Source organism: Pantherophis guttatus, chromosome 3 (genome assembly GCF_059756535.1).
Source record: "Pantherophis guttatus breed Tessera chromosome 3, ASM5975653v1, whole genome shotgun sequence".
In the NCBI taxonomy this organism is placed as follows: domain Eukaryota; kingdom Metazoa; phylum Chordata; class Lepidosauria; order Squamata; family Colubridae; genus Pantherophis; species Pantherophis guttatus.
In genome coordinates, this window is record NC_142065.1 from 48573540 (window position 1) to 48589933 (window position 16394).

The following is a 16394-nucleotide window of genomic DNA, read 5'->3' on the forward strand; positions in this document are numbered from 1 at the left end:
GTACATATTTTCCTAGGAAATATAAGTACGCTCAATTTAAAATCTGAAAGTTAGTTATGACTACAGGAATTTTGGTTGTTCAATTCCTCTTATGTCTGAAAATCTGCTTCCCAGAATGTTCTAATCTCCATTTTGTTTTAAATTGTAGTCTGAAACTTCAGCCAAGCAAAATGATACAGATGATTCTCAAACTTACGTTGTTGCTCCAGCTCTTGATTCTTCCAACCTTCTAAATACCTTCAATGATGTTCACTGTGACCCTATCCTAGTGAGAGGAAAAGATAATGAATTGGTAAGAATGGGAAAAACTTTTGTTTATATTTTCCTTGGAAATATAAGTACATTCAATTTGGAATCTGGAATTTATTTGTGACTACAGGAATTTTGGTTGTTCAATTCCTCTTATGTCTGAAAATCTGCTTCCCAGAATGTTCTAATCTCCATTTTATTTTAAATTGTAGTCTGAAACTTCAGCCAAGCAGAATGATGCAGATGATTCTCAAGTTTATGTTGTTGCTCCAGCTCTTGATTCTTCCAACCTTCTAAATACCCTCAATGATGTTCACTGTGAGCCTGTGCTAGTGAGAGAGAAAGATAACGAATTGGTAAGAATGGGAAAAACCTTTGTTTATATTTTTCTTGGAAATATAAGTACGTTCAATTTGGAATCTGGCAGTTAGTTGTAACTACAGGAATTTTGGTTGTTCAATTCAACTAATATCTGAAAATCTGTTTCCCAAAATGTTCTAATCTCCATTTTGTTTTAAATTGATGTAGACTGAAACTTCAACTAAGCAGAATGATACAGATGATTCTCAAGCTGATGTTGCTCCAGCTCTCGATTCTTCCAGCCTTCCAAGTACCCTCAATGATATTCACTGTGTACCTGTGCTAGTGAGAAGAAACGTTATTGGATTGGTAAGAAAGGGAAAACTCTTTGTATATATTTTCCATGGAAATTAAGTACGTTCAATTTGGAATCTGGAATTTATTTTTGAGTACAGGAATTTTGGTTGTTCAATTCCTCTTATATCTGAAAATCTGCTTTCGAAAATTTTCTAATCTCTATTTTGTTTTAAATTGATGTAGACTGAAACTTCAGCCAAGCAGAATTATGCAGATGATTCTCAAGTTTATGTTGTTGCTCCAGATCTCAATTCTTCCAGCCTTCCAAGTACCTTTAATGATGTTCACTGTGAGCCTGTCCCAGTGAGAGGAAAAGATACTGGACTGGTAAGAATGGGAAAGCTGTTTGTATATATTTTCCTTGGAAATATAAGTACATTCAATTTGGAATCTGGAATTTATTTGTGATTACAGGAATTTTGGTTGTTCAGTTCCTCTTATGTCTGAAAATCTGTTTCCCGAAATCTTCTAATCTCCATTTTGTTTTAAATTGATGTAGACTGAAACTTCAACTAAGCAGAATGATACAGATGATTCTCAAGCTGATGTTGCTCCAGCTCTCGATTCTTCCAGCCTTCCAAGTACCCTCAATGATATTCACTGTGTACCTGTGCTAGTGAGAAGAAACGTTATTGGATTGGTAAGAAAGGGAAAGCTCTTTGTATATATTTTCCATGGAAATTAAGTACGTTCAATTTGGAATCTGGAATTTATTTTTGAGTACAGGAATTTTGGTTGTTCAATTCCTCTTATATCTGAAAATCTGCTTTCGAAAATTTTCTAATCTCTATTTTGTTTTAAATTGATGTAGACTGAAACTTCAGCCAAGCAGAATTATGCAGATGATTCTCAAGCTTATGTTGCTCCAGATCTCGATTCTTCCAGCCTTCCAAGTACCTTTAATGATGTTCACTGTGAGCCTGTCCCAGTGAGAGGAAAAGATACTGGACTGGTAAGAATGGGAAAGCTGTTTGTATATATTTTCCTTGGAAATATAAGTACATTCAATTTGGAATCTGGAATTTATTTGTGATTACAGGAATTTTGGTTGTTCAGTTCCTCTTATGTCTGAAAATCTGTTTCCCAAAATGTTCTAATCTCCATTTTGTTTTAAATTGATGTAGACTGAAACTTCAACTAAGCAGAATGATACAGATGATTCTCAAGCTGATATTGCCCCAGCTCTTGATTCTTCCAGCCTTCCAAGTACCCTCAATGATATTCACTGTGTACCTGTGCTAGTGAGAAGAAACGTTATTGGATTGGTAAGAAAGGGAAAGCTCTTTGTATATATTTTCCATGGAAATTAAGTACGTTCAATTTGGAATCTGGAATTTATTTTTGAGTACAGGAATTTTGGTTGTTCAGTTCCTCTTATGTCTGAAAATCTGCTTCCCAAAATGTTCTAATCTCCATTTTATTTTAAATTGATGTAGACTGAAACTTCATCTAAGCAGAATGATACAGATGATTCTCAAGCTGATGTTGTTCCAGCTCTCGATTCTTCCAGCCTTCCAAGTACCCTGAATGATATTCACTGTGTACCTGTGCTAGTGAGAAGAAATGTTACTGGATTGGTAAGAATGGGAATATTTGCATACATTTTCCTTGAAAATATAGGTAGGTTCAATTTTGAATTTTGAATTTATGTTTGACTATAGGAATGTTGGCTGTTCAGTTACTTTTATGTCAGAAAGTCTCCAAGAAAGCTAATTCCCCGGGAATTAGTTGAAGTTTAAACATATATGGAAGGCAGAAAGCGATAAAAGATTATTCGGTGTGTCCTCCACCTCCATTTGTTGTCCTAATTCATGTGTTTTATTTCATTTATCTCTAGTCATACACTTGGGAAGCTGTTCCTTTTCATTCATTCATTCGTTCAATCATTCATTCATTCCCCGTCAAATACAAATAACTCAAGGTAGTGAACATATCCAACACAACTTCTTCCTATTTTCCCCACAACAACAGGCTGAAAATCAGGGAGCATGGGCACCTGAAGATTATCAGGAGCCACCCTGGAATGTGAACCAAGCTGACCAATATCTTAAAGTGTCTGAATGTTACAAAGACTCAGTAAGTTGATTCTGATCATAATGAAAATAATTGTTAGTATGGGGAGGGGGGAAACTGGGTGTGGGATATGAGTGAAGAGCGAATGAGGGTTATAGAGAGGAGGGGAAAAAGTTGCTTCCAAGAAAAAGAAAGACCTACCTTGACACTTTAAAGCATCTCCAACTTGGCCCCCTCTAGATATATATACAACTCCTATAGTTTGCAGAGTCTGTTATTTGGAAAAAATGAGAGGATGATCTCAGTATATTTCAGAATAGAAAAAGAGAGAATTGTTTTCTTTATTGTATGGTTTCATTCTCTTTTCAGGTGTCTACTTCTATTTCTTCTAATGGAAAACATAATATTGAAAGCTTGGTAAAATCCACGTCTAGTTCTCCAAATATTTATCACAGCATCAATTCCAAACATTCTAGTACAAATCAGACCTCAAGAGACTTATGTTGCCAAAGTCCAAGATCCTACGTCAGGCAAGAGTGTAACTCAAGATCTTCTGGCAAGCAAGACCTGTCCACTGAAAGACAGGGCAGAAGTTCAAAATTATCCTGTAGGCAAGGACATCGTTCAGGATCTTCCCACAAACAAGAAGACTCTCCTCAAAGAGAAAAGCATACATCAAAATCTCCTTACAGACAAGAACAGTCTTCTCAGAAACGAGACTGTAGCCCAAAAACCTCTCTCATGCAAGAACATGGTGTGAAGTCAACATGCAAGCGAAAGCGTAGTTCAAATTCTCCTCCAAAAAGGAAACAAAATTCAAAATCTCAGAAGCTGGATAGGTACTTTGGATAGCTAATTGTGTATATTTTTTTAAGGAATCAGGCAAGTAAGAAAAAGTAAGGCCACATGGATAGGACAAATTAAGAAAAGGACCATGAAAAAGCAGGAATTCTCATAACAAAAAGGAAATAATAGGTGGATATATTCAGCTCTTAAAGAATGTTCTAGTGGGCATCAGACTGAGATACAGACATTTCCACATAAGCACCAACTTTGCCCTCAGACTTTTTTACTTCATTTCTTCACTGCATTTTGTCCTCCCCATTGAGCCATTAGTACTTCATTCAGGTGGCATATGTCTTTAACCAGTGAATATGTTTGTTTTTAGTTTGTGAGAGTAAGACTTAATCTTACATTCTTAATCAGTACATTGAGTTTTAAATGTGATATATTAGTTGAGTCAGATTCCTGAGGTTGAATTGAGGCAGAAGGTTTCTGCTGCTCAAGCGAGTCCTTTTCTCCTGCTTCAGGTGGAAAGAGAAAAAGTTGGGAAGAAGTTGTTGCTGCCATTGCTATTACCACTGTCAACAGAGCTGCAGTCCACCCCAAGAGAGTTTGTGGCACAGAAGTGGCTCTCCTGCTTACTTAACTTGTAAAACAGAGCACCTCAATGTTTCCAAAGGTTTGCTTTTCCTGAGAATTTTATGTCAGAAATAGCTCTGAATGTGACCTAATCTGTTCTCCTTGAAGGGACTGAGTTTTAGCACCTTTAGGATAGTTACTTAACAAATTATTGTGGGTTAGCTTTTTCTCTAAACTTCAAACAGAGGTTATAATTGCTTTTTTTGTGATAATGTGATCTCCAAAAGGAAAACTATGGTGGAGCTTAATATTAAGTTAATAGAAGTGGCCAATGAGATGCCCATAGGAAGCCCAAAAATTATCAAGCAAACTGAAAGGCATGTGCCATGAGTTTATTGAAATGCCTTTCTATGTTAGCAGGAATAACTACATCTTGTAATGAATTCTTTAGATTGACTGAACTTTTTATGAAGAAATGCTTCCTTCCATGGGGATATGATTATATTTTGGAAAAGAACTTTGTACCATGTTTCCCCGAAAATAAGACCCTGTCTTATACACTGCTCAAAAAAATAAAGGGAACACTTAAACAACACAATGTAACTCCAAGTCAATCACACTTCTGTGAAATCAAACTGTCCACTTAGGTAGCAACACTGATTGACAATCAATTTCACATGCTGTTGTGCAAATGGAATAGACAACAGGTGGAAAGCATAGGCAGTTAGCAAGACATCCCCAATAAAGGAATGGTTCTGCAGGTGGTGACCACAGACCACTTCTCAGTTCCTATGCTTTCTGGCTGATGGTTTGGTCACTTTTGAATGTCGGCGGTGCTGTCACTCTAGTGGTAGCATGAGATGGAGTCTACAATCCACACAAGTGGCTCAGGTAGTGCAGCTCATCCAGGATGGCACATCAATGCGAGCTGTGGCAAGAAGGTTTGCTGTGTCTGTCAGCGTAGTGTCCAGAACATGGAGGCGCTACCAGGAGACAGGCCAGTACATCAGGAGACTGTAGGAGGAGGCTGTAGGAGGGCAACAACCCAGCATCAGGACCGCTACCTCCGCCTTTGTGCAAGGAGGGACAGGAGGACCACTGCCAGAGCCCTGCAAAATGATCTCCAGCGGGCCACAAATGTGCATGTGGCTGCTCAAACGGTCAGGAACAGACTCCATGAGGGTGGTATGAGGGCCCAACGTCCACAGGTGGGGGTTGTGCTTACAACCCAACACCATGCAGGACGTTTGGCATTTGCCAGAGAACACCAAGACTGGCAACTTCGCCACTGGCGCCCTGTGCTCTTCACAGATGAAAGCAGGTTCACACTGAGCACATATGACAGACGTGACAGGGTCTGGAGATGCCGTGGAGAGCATGCTGCTGCCTGCAACGTCCTCCAGCATGACCGGTTTGGCAGTGGGTCAGTAATGGTGTGGGGTGGCATTTCTTTGGGGGGCCGCACAGCCCTCCATGTGCTCTCCAGAGGTAGCCTGACTGCCATTAGGTACTGAGAGGAGATCCTCAGACCCCTGGTGAGACCATATGCTGGTGTGGTTGGCCCTGGGTTCCACCTAATGCATGCAAATGCTAGACCTCATGTGGCTGGAGTGTGTCAGCAGTTCCTGCAAGACGAAGGCATTGGTGCTATGGACTGGCCCGCCTGTTTCCCCGACCTGAATCCAATTGAGCACATCTGGGACATCATGTCTCGCTCCATCCACCAACGCCACATTGCACCACAGACTGTCCAGGAGTTGAGGGATGCTTTAGTCCAGGTGTGGGAGGAGATCCCTCAGGAGACCATCCGCCACCTCATCAGGAGCATGCCCAGGTGTTGTAGGGAGGTCATACAGGCAGGTGGAGGCCACACACACTACTGAGCCTCATTTTGACTTGTTTTAAGGACATTACATCAAAGTTGGATTAGCCTGTAGTGTTTTTTTCCACTTTAATTTTGAGTGTAACTCCACATCCAGACCTCCATGGGTTGATAAATTTGATTTCCAATGATAATTTTCGTGTGATTTTGTTGTCAGCACATTCAACTATGTAATGAACAAAGTATTTACTAAGAATATTTCATTCATTCAGATCTAGGATGTCTTATTTTTGTGTTCCCTTTATTTTTTTGAGCAGTGTATTTTTTTGAACCCTGAAATAAGCTCTTGGCCTTATTGCCATGCGCTCAAAAGCTCGATTGGGCTTTATCAGGGGATGCCTTATTTTGGGGAAACAGGGTAAATGAAGAACAAAGCTAATAGTTGGCCCCTGTTGAATATCTTTTTGGATAGAGATTTCCAAAATTATATGGAAGGATATATGACTTTAATTTAATTTAATTTAATTTATACCAAGGGTGAAATCCAGCAGGTTCCAACAGGTTCTAGAGAACCGGGAGCAGAAATTTTGAGCAGTTTGGAGAACTGGTAGCGGAAATTTTGAGTAGTTCGGAGAGCCGGCAAATACCACCTTTGGCTGGCCCCAGGTGGAGTGGGAATAGAGATTTTGCAGTATCCTTCCCCTGCCATGCCCACCAAGCCACACCATGCCCACCAAGCCACGCCCACAGAACCAGTAGTAAAAAAATTGGGATTTCACCACTGATTTATACTGTGCCTTTATAATTTTTACAAATAACTCAGTGGTGAGATCTAAAATTTGTTACTACTGGTTCTGTGGGCGTGGCTTGGGGGGGGTAATGTGACTGGGTGGGTGTGGCCAATTTTTTTTTTACTTTTAAAACCATTTTTTACATGTAAAACCATGTAAAAAAATGCTTTCAAAAGGCTCTGACGATCCCAGCTGAGTTGCCTGATCATCAGAGGGTTTTTAAAAAACCCTCTGCTGATCAGGCAACTCAGCTGGGATCGTCAGAGCTTGGATGGTCAGAGCCATTTTAAAGAAAAAAACTTCTTTTCTTTTAAATGGCTCTGACGATCCAAGCTGAGTTGCCTGATTGGCAGGCAACTCATCTGGGATCATCAAAGGTTGGCTCGTCAGAGGCATTTAAAAGAAAAAAAGCCTCTGATGATCACGCGGCTCAGCTGGGTTTAGGGGGGCGGGGGCAGGGATTTTTTCTACCAGTTCTCCGAACTGCCCGCCGCCATCGCTACCTACTCTCCTGAACCGGTCCGAACCGGGAGCATTTCGCCCCTGAAATAACTCAAGGTGGTGAACATATACAACACACCTTCCTCCTATTTCCCCCACAACAACAACCCTGTGAGTTGGGTTGGGCTGGGAGAGAGCGACTGACCCAAAGTCACCCAGCTGACTTTCATGGCTAAGGTGGGATTTGAATTCACAATCTCCTGTTTTCTAGCCCAGTGCCTTAACTACTAGACCAACCAGTATTTTATTTTATTTTATTTTTTATTTTATATCACTCATATTGTTTTCTCCTTCATTGTTTGCATTTGTATTGTTTTGGTCTTGGAACAGAAAACCAAGCATCTCTATGGAGAAAATAATAATCTGTTTCTGATTTTGTTTTTATTTCACAGATATAAGAAACGTCTATGGAATGCCATACCACCTTTCTCCCGAGAGGTCTATTGCGGTAAGAGAATATGGTTTTATTCTGCTACTGACCATGCTAGATGAGAGGGTGAAGAGAAACTAGTAAATTATATCATACCAGAAGAGATGATGCAAAAATGAAAGTGTATTCCCATCTCTTCCGTTACGATGAAAGGAAATTCAGACTGTCTTCTTTAGGAATTCATATAGAGATTATATTAATTCTTGGGTATCCAGCCCAATTTTTCTCATTTTCTTCTCTCTTGCCCCTAGGAGAGGCAAAGTTGGTAGGAGACCCTGGTGTAGGAGAAAGCTACTAGGGTGCAATTAATATTTCACTTATCTAATTCAGGAATCTCCTGGAAATTTATTTGATAACAATCACATACATTGTTTATATTTTGATTTATCTTTTGACATTTGAGTTCTATTACCAATTTTCATGTGTCTATTGCATGATTACTAATACATTTAATATTAAGTATTCTTTTTTTTCCTACATTCATTCCGCATGCTTGTAAATTGTTATTAATTTACCCTTCCAGGAAATTATCTCACCATAAAAATCATTCTGGGAAACTGGATACTTAATTATTCATTATGTACTGGATAATTAGTATAGATAAACACTAGGTTTAATATTGTTATAGTTTGCTGTTATTAACTAAACATATCTCCCAGTGGAATTACCTGCGTCCCAATGCTATCCAGATGTCTTTGGAGTGCATTGTTGTAACCATAGTTTGTTTGATTAACAAACAGGACAGAGTGATTCTGCTGTTCAGCTGTAGCATTTGTACAATATCTGTACTGTACAAGTGCTGTTTAGTCTGCCCGGGCCAATTGGTTCCTTACAACCACTTGCTACAAATGTCTATTCATTCTTCACTCACATATTAAGACAATTACATGATCCCAAAATGTATATAATTTTTTCGTTACATTCCACATCCACATCCATACAATTGGCCATGTAAATTATTATAGGACTGGTAGAGGGAGCTCAAATCCTGCCAAAAACTTCAATAAAAATCATCAATAAAAATTCAACAAAACTTAAATTTTAGAACAAGGCATAGTGTTTAGCTTGTGAAAATGTAACTCCAAATCTACTATGAGACAAGGCATAAGGCACAAACAGGAAATGTTTGCATATATTATAGCTAAATATGGATCCCAGAAATGGACACTCACTGGAAGAAGTTATGGAATATATAGAAATATTGTGGTTAGCCTTATGTACAGGTTAGGAATAGTTTTGCTGAAAACAGGTAGTCTTTGATTTACAACAATAATGGAGTCTGTCCATTAAGGTTGGGCAGGATGGCCATTAAATGAAACACTTCACTTAACGATCCCCATCCCTGCTCTCCCTAATGCAATCATTAAACAAATGTGCAAGTTGTTAAAGTTGGTTCCGGGCTGCAGGCATGCTGTCTAGGGACATCAAGGGATGGGATAGCTTACACCAGTATTGGGTTGGGACAACAGGGTGAATAATTTATACTTTAGTAGTATTGCAACTCCTATAATTGCCAGCCACAGCAACCTAGCTGCCTTTCTTCACATATCCTTACACTTGTATGCAAATAATTAAGTTAAATTTGTCATTTCAATAAATCTGTAGGTGAACATATGCTGACAAATTTCCATATGGTGCATAGTGAACATATTTTTCTGCGAATCTAAATGCAATCTTGCTATTTATGTGCAGTTGTTTAGAAAAGAGAGAATTTGTAGGTGTAAAAGTCTGAACACCCTTTATAACATCTTTTTTGGGAGAAGTATTAGCTTCTAAACATTTCTTATAAGCAGTTAAGTGTCTTTTTATTCTGCCTTTGAAAGGTTTATGTTTATTTTCATTTGTTTTGTGTGTTTTTGGTTTTTTTACTATTCTTCCTTACAGAACAAGAAACTCTTCTAGCTCAGAAATATGCTTAGGACTCCTCATGTCTGCTGCATGTTTGAAATCCTCCCACAAGTTGCAGTAATATTCAAATCTGGAGACTATGAAGTCCATTCCAAAACCTTTCTCTGAAGCATATAATTTAACCAGTGATATCTAAATTTTTTCATACAGCTAAATATCTTTTTAATTTTATTTACTTATCTTGACTGGGCAATAAATGTCAGTGGAAAATACACTGCTCCATTTTTTTTTAAGACAAGTGGCTTTCTGGTATTATCTCAGTACTTCCCTTTTGGATCCTGACACAATCTTTTCTCCTTCTGGGCCTATAGAATGAAAAGGAAATAATAGAGAGCAGACAAGTGGTGGAACCTAAGATACCAGTAATTAAAAAGAAAAAAAGAGCAACATCAAAGACTGGAAGAAAGGCTTTGAAGGTAATTTATAATACATATTTCCAGATGTTATGTGAAATAAGCCATATCTTAATTATATACATGTTTTTGATTGTGTGAACATTCATATGTATGCAAGACATCTGTGGGGAGTAAAGGAGAATGTTGTCACATGTCATAACGTCATCACAGGAATGATGAGATTAAGTATTGTACATCATTCTCATCATGCAACTGACACAAATTAGTTCATTTGCACAATTGTCAGTGAAAGTTAACATCCAAAAATTCCCTTTAATTTACATTTAGTTTCTCCCAATACAGGTCCTTGACTTATAACTGGTCATTTAACGACTATTCAAAGTTAAAACATCTCAGAAAGGATCCTTTACAGTCCATAAAGCATTTCCAGTTCTCATAAAACATCCTGCTGCTCCCTCCCCTAGTCACATGATTGTGATCCGGATGCTTGGCAACCATTCACAATCGGTTGTCAAGCGCCCCACAATCATGTGATCTCCATTTAACAGTCTTCTCTATTGAATTCCCCAGAAAGTCAGTGGGGAAGCCAGCAGGGAAGGTTGCAAGCTGCTGCCATCAGCAAAAGGATTTCCCCTCCATGCATGGAACAGAATTCTTGTGCTGGGCTGGAGAAACAAAGCTCAGATTCCAAAGATCTGAGCTTCATTTCTCTAACCCGCAGCAAGCTCTCAAAGGCTAGGGAACTGGTTCTTTTTGGGCACCAGAAAGGCAGGGGCAACTTGGCAGGACGAAGGGCAGTGGCAGGACCAAGAAAGACAGGGGAGCCCAGTGTTTTCCTTCCCCCTTGTTTCTTGCTGGCAAAACAGCTGTTTACTGTTCAGTGAGAGCCACTTGAGAGATGGGAAGCAGAACACAGGGTATCTTGAGATGGGGGAAGCCTTGGGAGGCCCAAGGCAAGTCAGTTTCTGCCTGCACTAGGCCTTCCTGGATCTCCCCCGGCATCCCATGCTGCACTTAGAGAACTGTCTGTTCATTTAACAAATGCATTGGAAAGAGCAGAGATGGCTGGTCATTACTTGAGGCAGTTCATTTAACATTTGTCCTGACTTTCAACCCTAATGTGCAGGCTTTCTTACAGTCATAACTCAAGGACCACTTATACTAGAAAGTTAGATCTATTTTGCAGCAAAATTATTATATCGACAAAGGAGACTATTTGTAGCTTATAGTTGAAACGGGGGACTCTTGGTGCTCCCTGAGCTTGCTTGTTTTCTTGCAAACATTTCATTACCCTAACTAGGTAACATCACCAGTTCTAGTAAGGAGGGCTGCTTATTGTCAGTTTATATTCTGATGTCTTGCCTGTCTGTGTGGGTGGGGGTGGCCTTAGGGATTCTTTGTGATTTGGCGGTTTACTGATGGCTCTTTGGCAGTTTCTTGATTGGGGTATTGCTTACTTGATTGTTGGTCTGAAGATTAAGGACCCCTCAGATTACTATATCTCCTTACTATAGACCTCCTTATTATAGACCACCTTTTTCCTAAGTATACAAAATATGAATATTTTTTACATACTTTTACGCAACGCTTTGCAGCAGGAGTTTCTTTAAATTGGGGAGGCTGTTGTTAGCCTTGTTAACTACAAATCTCATTGGGAAATTTATTGATACAGTCATCAACAAAAAAGAAGAAAACAAGCTCTCCTTGCCACCTTAATGCTGAAGAAGAAACTAATTCTTCAGTCCCATCCTGGACTCCTAAAGACCGATCTGCAGCAGTGCTGGCAAGAAAAGAAGAGCTTGAACAGGTAAGGAGAAGCTTCCCCACTGGTTCCCAAACATGACTGATGAAGACAGAGGTGAGTTTCAGCAGGTTCTGACCAGTTCTGGAGAACCAGTAGCAAAAATTTTGAGTAGTTCGGAAAATTGATAAATACCACCTCTGACTGGCCCCACCCCCATCTATTCTCTGCCTCCCGAGTCACAGCTGATCGGGAGGAAATGAGGATTTTGCAGTATCCTTCCCCTGCCATGCCCACCAAGCCACACCCACAGAACCGGTAGTAAAAAATTTTGAAACCCACCACTGGATGAAGATAACAAAAAGAAATGGTAGAGAGGAAAGAAAGAAGACGACCTCAGAAAACTAGTTTTGGAGTCGGAGGACTTAGCTTGTGCATTTCAACTGCCTGCTTAAAGATTGGGCTTCTTTGCATTTGTTTATTTATTTTCAAGCCATTTGTACTGTAGCTGAGACTATAAACAAGAACTACAGAATCAGGGAACATAAGCACATGTTACGAACCCTAAATCCTAATTTGTAAATTAGATTCTGAGAATTCATGGTTTGTTTATAGTGAATAGGAAAGGAAGATGACCCTGATGAAAATATGCAGGTGATATTGCATGTTTCATTCAAGGTCATCTTTCTTACTCAATACACCTGCCTTTAATACTCCAGAAGTTGCTGAACAATGATCATCAACATTTCCACAGTTGGCCATGAACTGTGGCTCCTAGAAGAGGTTTTTCAGAAGGCCCAGCTCTGCCACCCCTGCTTTAAAAGAATAACTTTCAGAATCTAGTTGACAACCTTTGTTTCAAAGAATTTATCTTTTCTGCCCAATCAGCATATATTTTCAGTGTTACATCCATAGGTGAGCTCAGTGATGTTCCAAATGTGGATGGGGCTGTGACACCCCATGTGTTACCTATATACTGAATTCATTGTGGTTCAGCAGATTCATCTGAATGCTAATCATTTGAAATAATACTGCTACTATCCAAATGCATATCATATCCAGTTTATTCCAGCGAAAAAAACAAGGACAAAAATTTGCAAACATGGATGCTTTGTGCATTCTCTACTTTGAAGCTTTTAAAAACAAATAATACATATTTACTTTCATCTATTATTAGGTCTGTTTCCCCCAGAGGTGAAATCCAGCAGGTTCTGGAGAATGGGTAGCAAAAATTTTGAGCAGTTTGGAGAACTGGCAAATACCACCTCTGGCTGGCCCCAGAGTGGGGTGGGAATGGAGATTTTGCAATATCCTCCCTGGAGTGGGGTGGGAGTGGAGATTTTGCAGTATCCTTCCCCCTGGAGTGGGGTGGAAATGGAGATTTTGCAGTATCCTTCCCCTGCCACGCGTACCAAGCCACGCCTACCAAGTCTTGCCCACAGAACCGATAGTAAAAAAAATTGATTTCACCACTGGTTTCACCCCGTTTTATGCGCTTCTGATCATTGCCACTGCCCCAATAATTATAGACAGGGTATTCAGTAGGGTGGTCTTAAAAATACATTGCTTGTTCATTGGCCTGATGGAACTTGGTCTTTCACTTTAGGCCTACCTGCAGGTCCTTCTCAACTTTGGAGTAATAGCCATCATGCTGGTGGAAAAGGAACCCTGCATGATAGAAGCAATGAGCTCAGCACTACGAGCTAACCTGAGAAAGATTGGAGACTACTATGAATGTCTGCTAAAGAACTACATTGACAGCTTAACTGAAGCCAGCTGAGAAGACATTGGCAAATCTACCTAATGTACCTGAAGCTTTTTCTAAGACAATAAACAGGAGGAAGCTTTCTGTTCTTCAAGCCCGGGATAAACTATGGCCTTGGAGAAGGACGCCTTTTGGCAGTAGAGCTGAGAAACCACTTTCTCCTGCAACAGCTACAGGGTGCAGAAGTGACAGCTAGAAGACTTGAATGTATTATTGTAATATCAATCCAAGGACTTTGGAAGAGAAAAATGGGAGGCAAAAAGGGTAAAAAGATGAGTGTGATGCCTAATGAATTCTGAATGGCTCAGGTAACTCAGGTCAGGTGGTAACTGGAATAGAAGTAGAATCTACTAAGATTTATACTTTGAGTTATATGGAAGCTTCACGTTCTTGGTAATGTGGAAGAAGTTCTTATTTTAGCTTATTAAAAATACTGTTGAGCAGTTTTGAATGTTGGACTTTGTGCAGAAGCAAGCTAGAGGTCTCTGTTCTGTGATGGTCCAGTAATACTCAAGAGAAGCCCTGGTGAAAATAGTATTTGCTTCTTTTAAATCTATGAAGTAGTATTTTTAAAGAAAAAATAAAATCATTTTGAGACAATTTATCTCTTAGAGCTGCCTTTATTGGTGAGTTTGACTTCAAGTTGTTGTCCCTATTCAAACATATATTTCTTAAACTTCTGGTTGAGATTACCAAGTTAAGCAGTCAAATAAGATAATGAAGGCAGGCTCAATTTTTCTTTATCTCGGCATCTTTTCAATATATCTCTATCTGGAACTTTGGACAGTAAATAAAGGTCCACCATAGGGTTTTAAGATTTTATGTAGACCAAATAAAAGGGCTTATTTAGATCATGTTATCTCATTATCTGCATTAGAATACATAAAGTATGTTGCTCCTTCTTTAATTTCATGTGGTACAAATGACCTTCTGCAAACTTGCATTTGCAAGCTATGTTGGGCTTGCAGCATGGCTTAGAACTAGAAAATTTCTGTATCTTATTTTTGGAAGAAAATTGAATGGCCTACAAGAGCCCCCTGCCCTGATTTTGACAGATCAGCTAAGGGACCTTTCACACAAAGAAAGATAGCAAAAATAAATGTATGGATGATAGGTGAGACAATAGGACAACCCCCCAAAATGGAATAGCATTGAATCCATTTTTTTAAAAAATTTGATTTATATGCCGCCCTTCTCCGGAGACTCAGGGCGGCTTACAATGCGTTAAGCAATAGCCTTCATACTTTTGTATATTTATACAAAGTCAGATTATTGCCCCCACAAACTGGGTCCTCATTTCACCTACCTTAGAAAGGATGGAAGGCTGAGTCAACCTTGAGCCTTGGAGAGATTCGAACCAGCAGTAATTGCAGGCAGCTGTGTTAATAACAGGGTGCTTAGACCACTGTACCATCAAGGCTCTTAGCATATACAGCTTCTTAGCAAGATCCAATATAAGCAACAATTGCTGTCTAACCCATTTTATCATCTTCCTACCATTATTCCCACAGAAGCAGGGTCTGCTTTTCAGATCAACAAACAACATTTTTATTTATTTTTAATTTTATTTATATGCTGCCCTTCTCCGGAGACTCAGGGCGGCTTACAATGCATTAAGCAATAGCCTTCATACTTTTGTATATTTATACAAAGTCAGCTTATTGCCCCCACAAACTGGCTCCTCATTTAACCTACCTTAGAAAGGATGGAAGGCTGAGTCAACCTTGAGCCTGGTGAGATTCGAACTTACAGTATCTTGCACTACCAAGTGCAGCTGGGTAATGTCTGCATTTCGATGGAGATGACTGTAAATCTACTGGTTGCAACAAAAACCTCTACCTGACTGGCTTGTTGCCTGGGCCTCACATTGGTTTGGTCTATGTTCAGTTGAGCACTTCCCTTATGGGCAGGCAGCATCCAATAATAGCACCACTACCGGTAAGAGGAGCAGATCTCACTGCCTGCTGTCTAACCCATAACAATTGTTCTCCACCTTCCCTTAAAATTTTGTCTTACCACTAGTTTGAAGCAGTATTAAAAATTGATCATATACCGACCATAATTTAGCTCAAGGAGAATCAGTTTCTGATCCTTTTTTGGTTGACTGCACTCTTGATTTGCCATCTAACTCACTGTTGAAATAATTGGCTATGTAAATGACTACAGTGTAATTTCTAATTTGGCAAAAGCATTGGAAAAATGTTTTCTATTTCTATTAAAACCCAATGAAGATGCTCCAAGATCTGATATATGAGCTTCCAGAAACATTACCACAAATGTTAACATTTTCCATCCTCCAATTAACATTTATATTGCAGAGCCTGTCCAAGGGGAGAAGTTTTATAAATAGCTATAAAGATTCATCAGATAGGCTACGTACAGTATTTATGCAGAAGTTAATTTTCTGATACTGAACTTGACATAAAAAGATTGAATCTATCTCGACTTTGTATCCAAATTTATCAAGCCTTCACTTTAAGAAAGCATTTTCTTAAAATAATGAAAACATTGATCATTATGCTACAAAATCACCATCCTTTTGATTTCCTTCAGCCTAGCAAAATTGAAGGAAAACAACATTCCTTCTTTTTGACTCCTGACCACTTCTCAAATCCTGAAATGAGAATCTGGTTTTGATTTAATTGACTTAATTCCACAAGAGAAGTATAAAAATGGCTGTCAACAGTTGAGTCAGAGGAAAACACTGCTTGCTTTTTTAAAAATAAATTCCAAGAAGCTGCACCAGCTTCCAGTACATCAGGGCCCATACCTCAGCCTAGACTTCCAAAGGAAAGGTAA

At 39.3% G+C, this 16394-nt stretch overlaps 1 protein-coding gene across 3 annotated transcripts in view; it reads left to right on the forward strand.

Annotated features, from left to right (window-relative positions):
• The window catches only part of LOC117663936 (uncharacterized), a 41630-nt gene extending 27435 nt beyond the window's left edge, over window positions 1-14195 (forward strand). For all 3 annotated transcript variants that reach the window (XM_060689815.2, XM_087889527.1, XM_060689816.2), the window contains 15 exons: window positions 149-292; window positions 462-605; window positions 778-918; window positions 1090-1233; window positions 1406-1546; window positions 1718-1858; window positions 2031-2171; window positions 2343-2483; window positions 2878-2982; window positions 3289-3758; window positions 4230-4381; window positions 7788-7843; window positions 10045-10149; window positions 11762-11896; window positions 13437-14195. In XM_060689815.2, the coding sequence (XP_060545798.1) occupies window positions 149-292; window positions 462-605; window positions 778-918; window positions 1090-1233; window positions 1406-1546; window positions 1718-1858; window positions 2031-2171; window positions 2343-2483; window positions 2878-2982; window positions 3289-3758; window positions 4230-4381; window positions 7788-7843; window positions 10045-10149; window positions 11762-11896; window positions 13437-13610 (2334 nt within the window). In that variant the 3' untranslated portion in view covers window positions 13611-14195. The remainder of the gene's footprint in view (window positions 1-148; window positions 293-461; window positions 606-777; window positions 919-1089; window positions 1234-1405; window positions 1547-1717; window positions 1859-2030; window positions 2172-2342; window positions 2484-2877; window positions 2983-3288; window positions 3759-4229; window positions 4382-7787; window positions 7844-10044; window positions 10150-11761; window positions 11897-13436) is intronic.
• Window positions 14196-16394: the final 2199 nt, after the last annotated feature.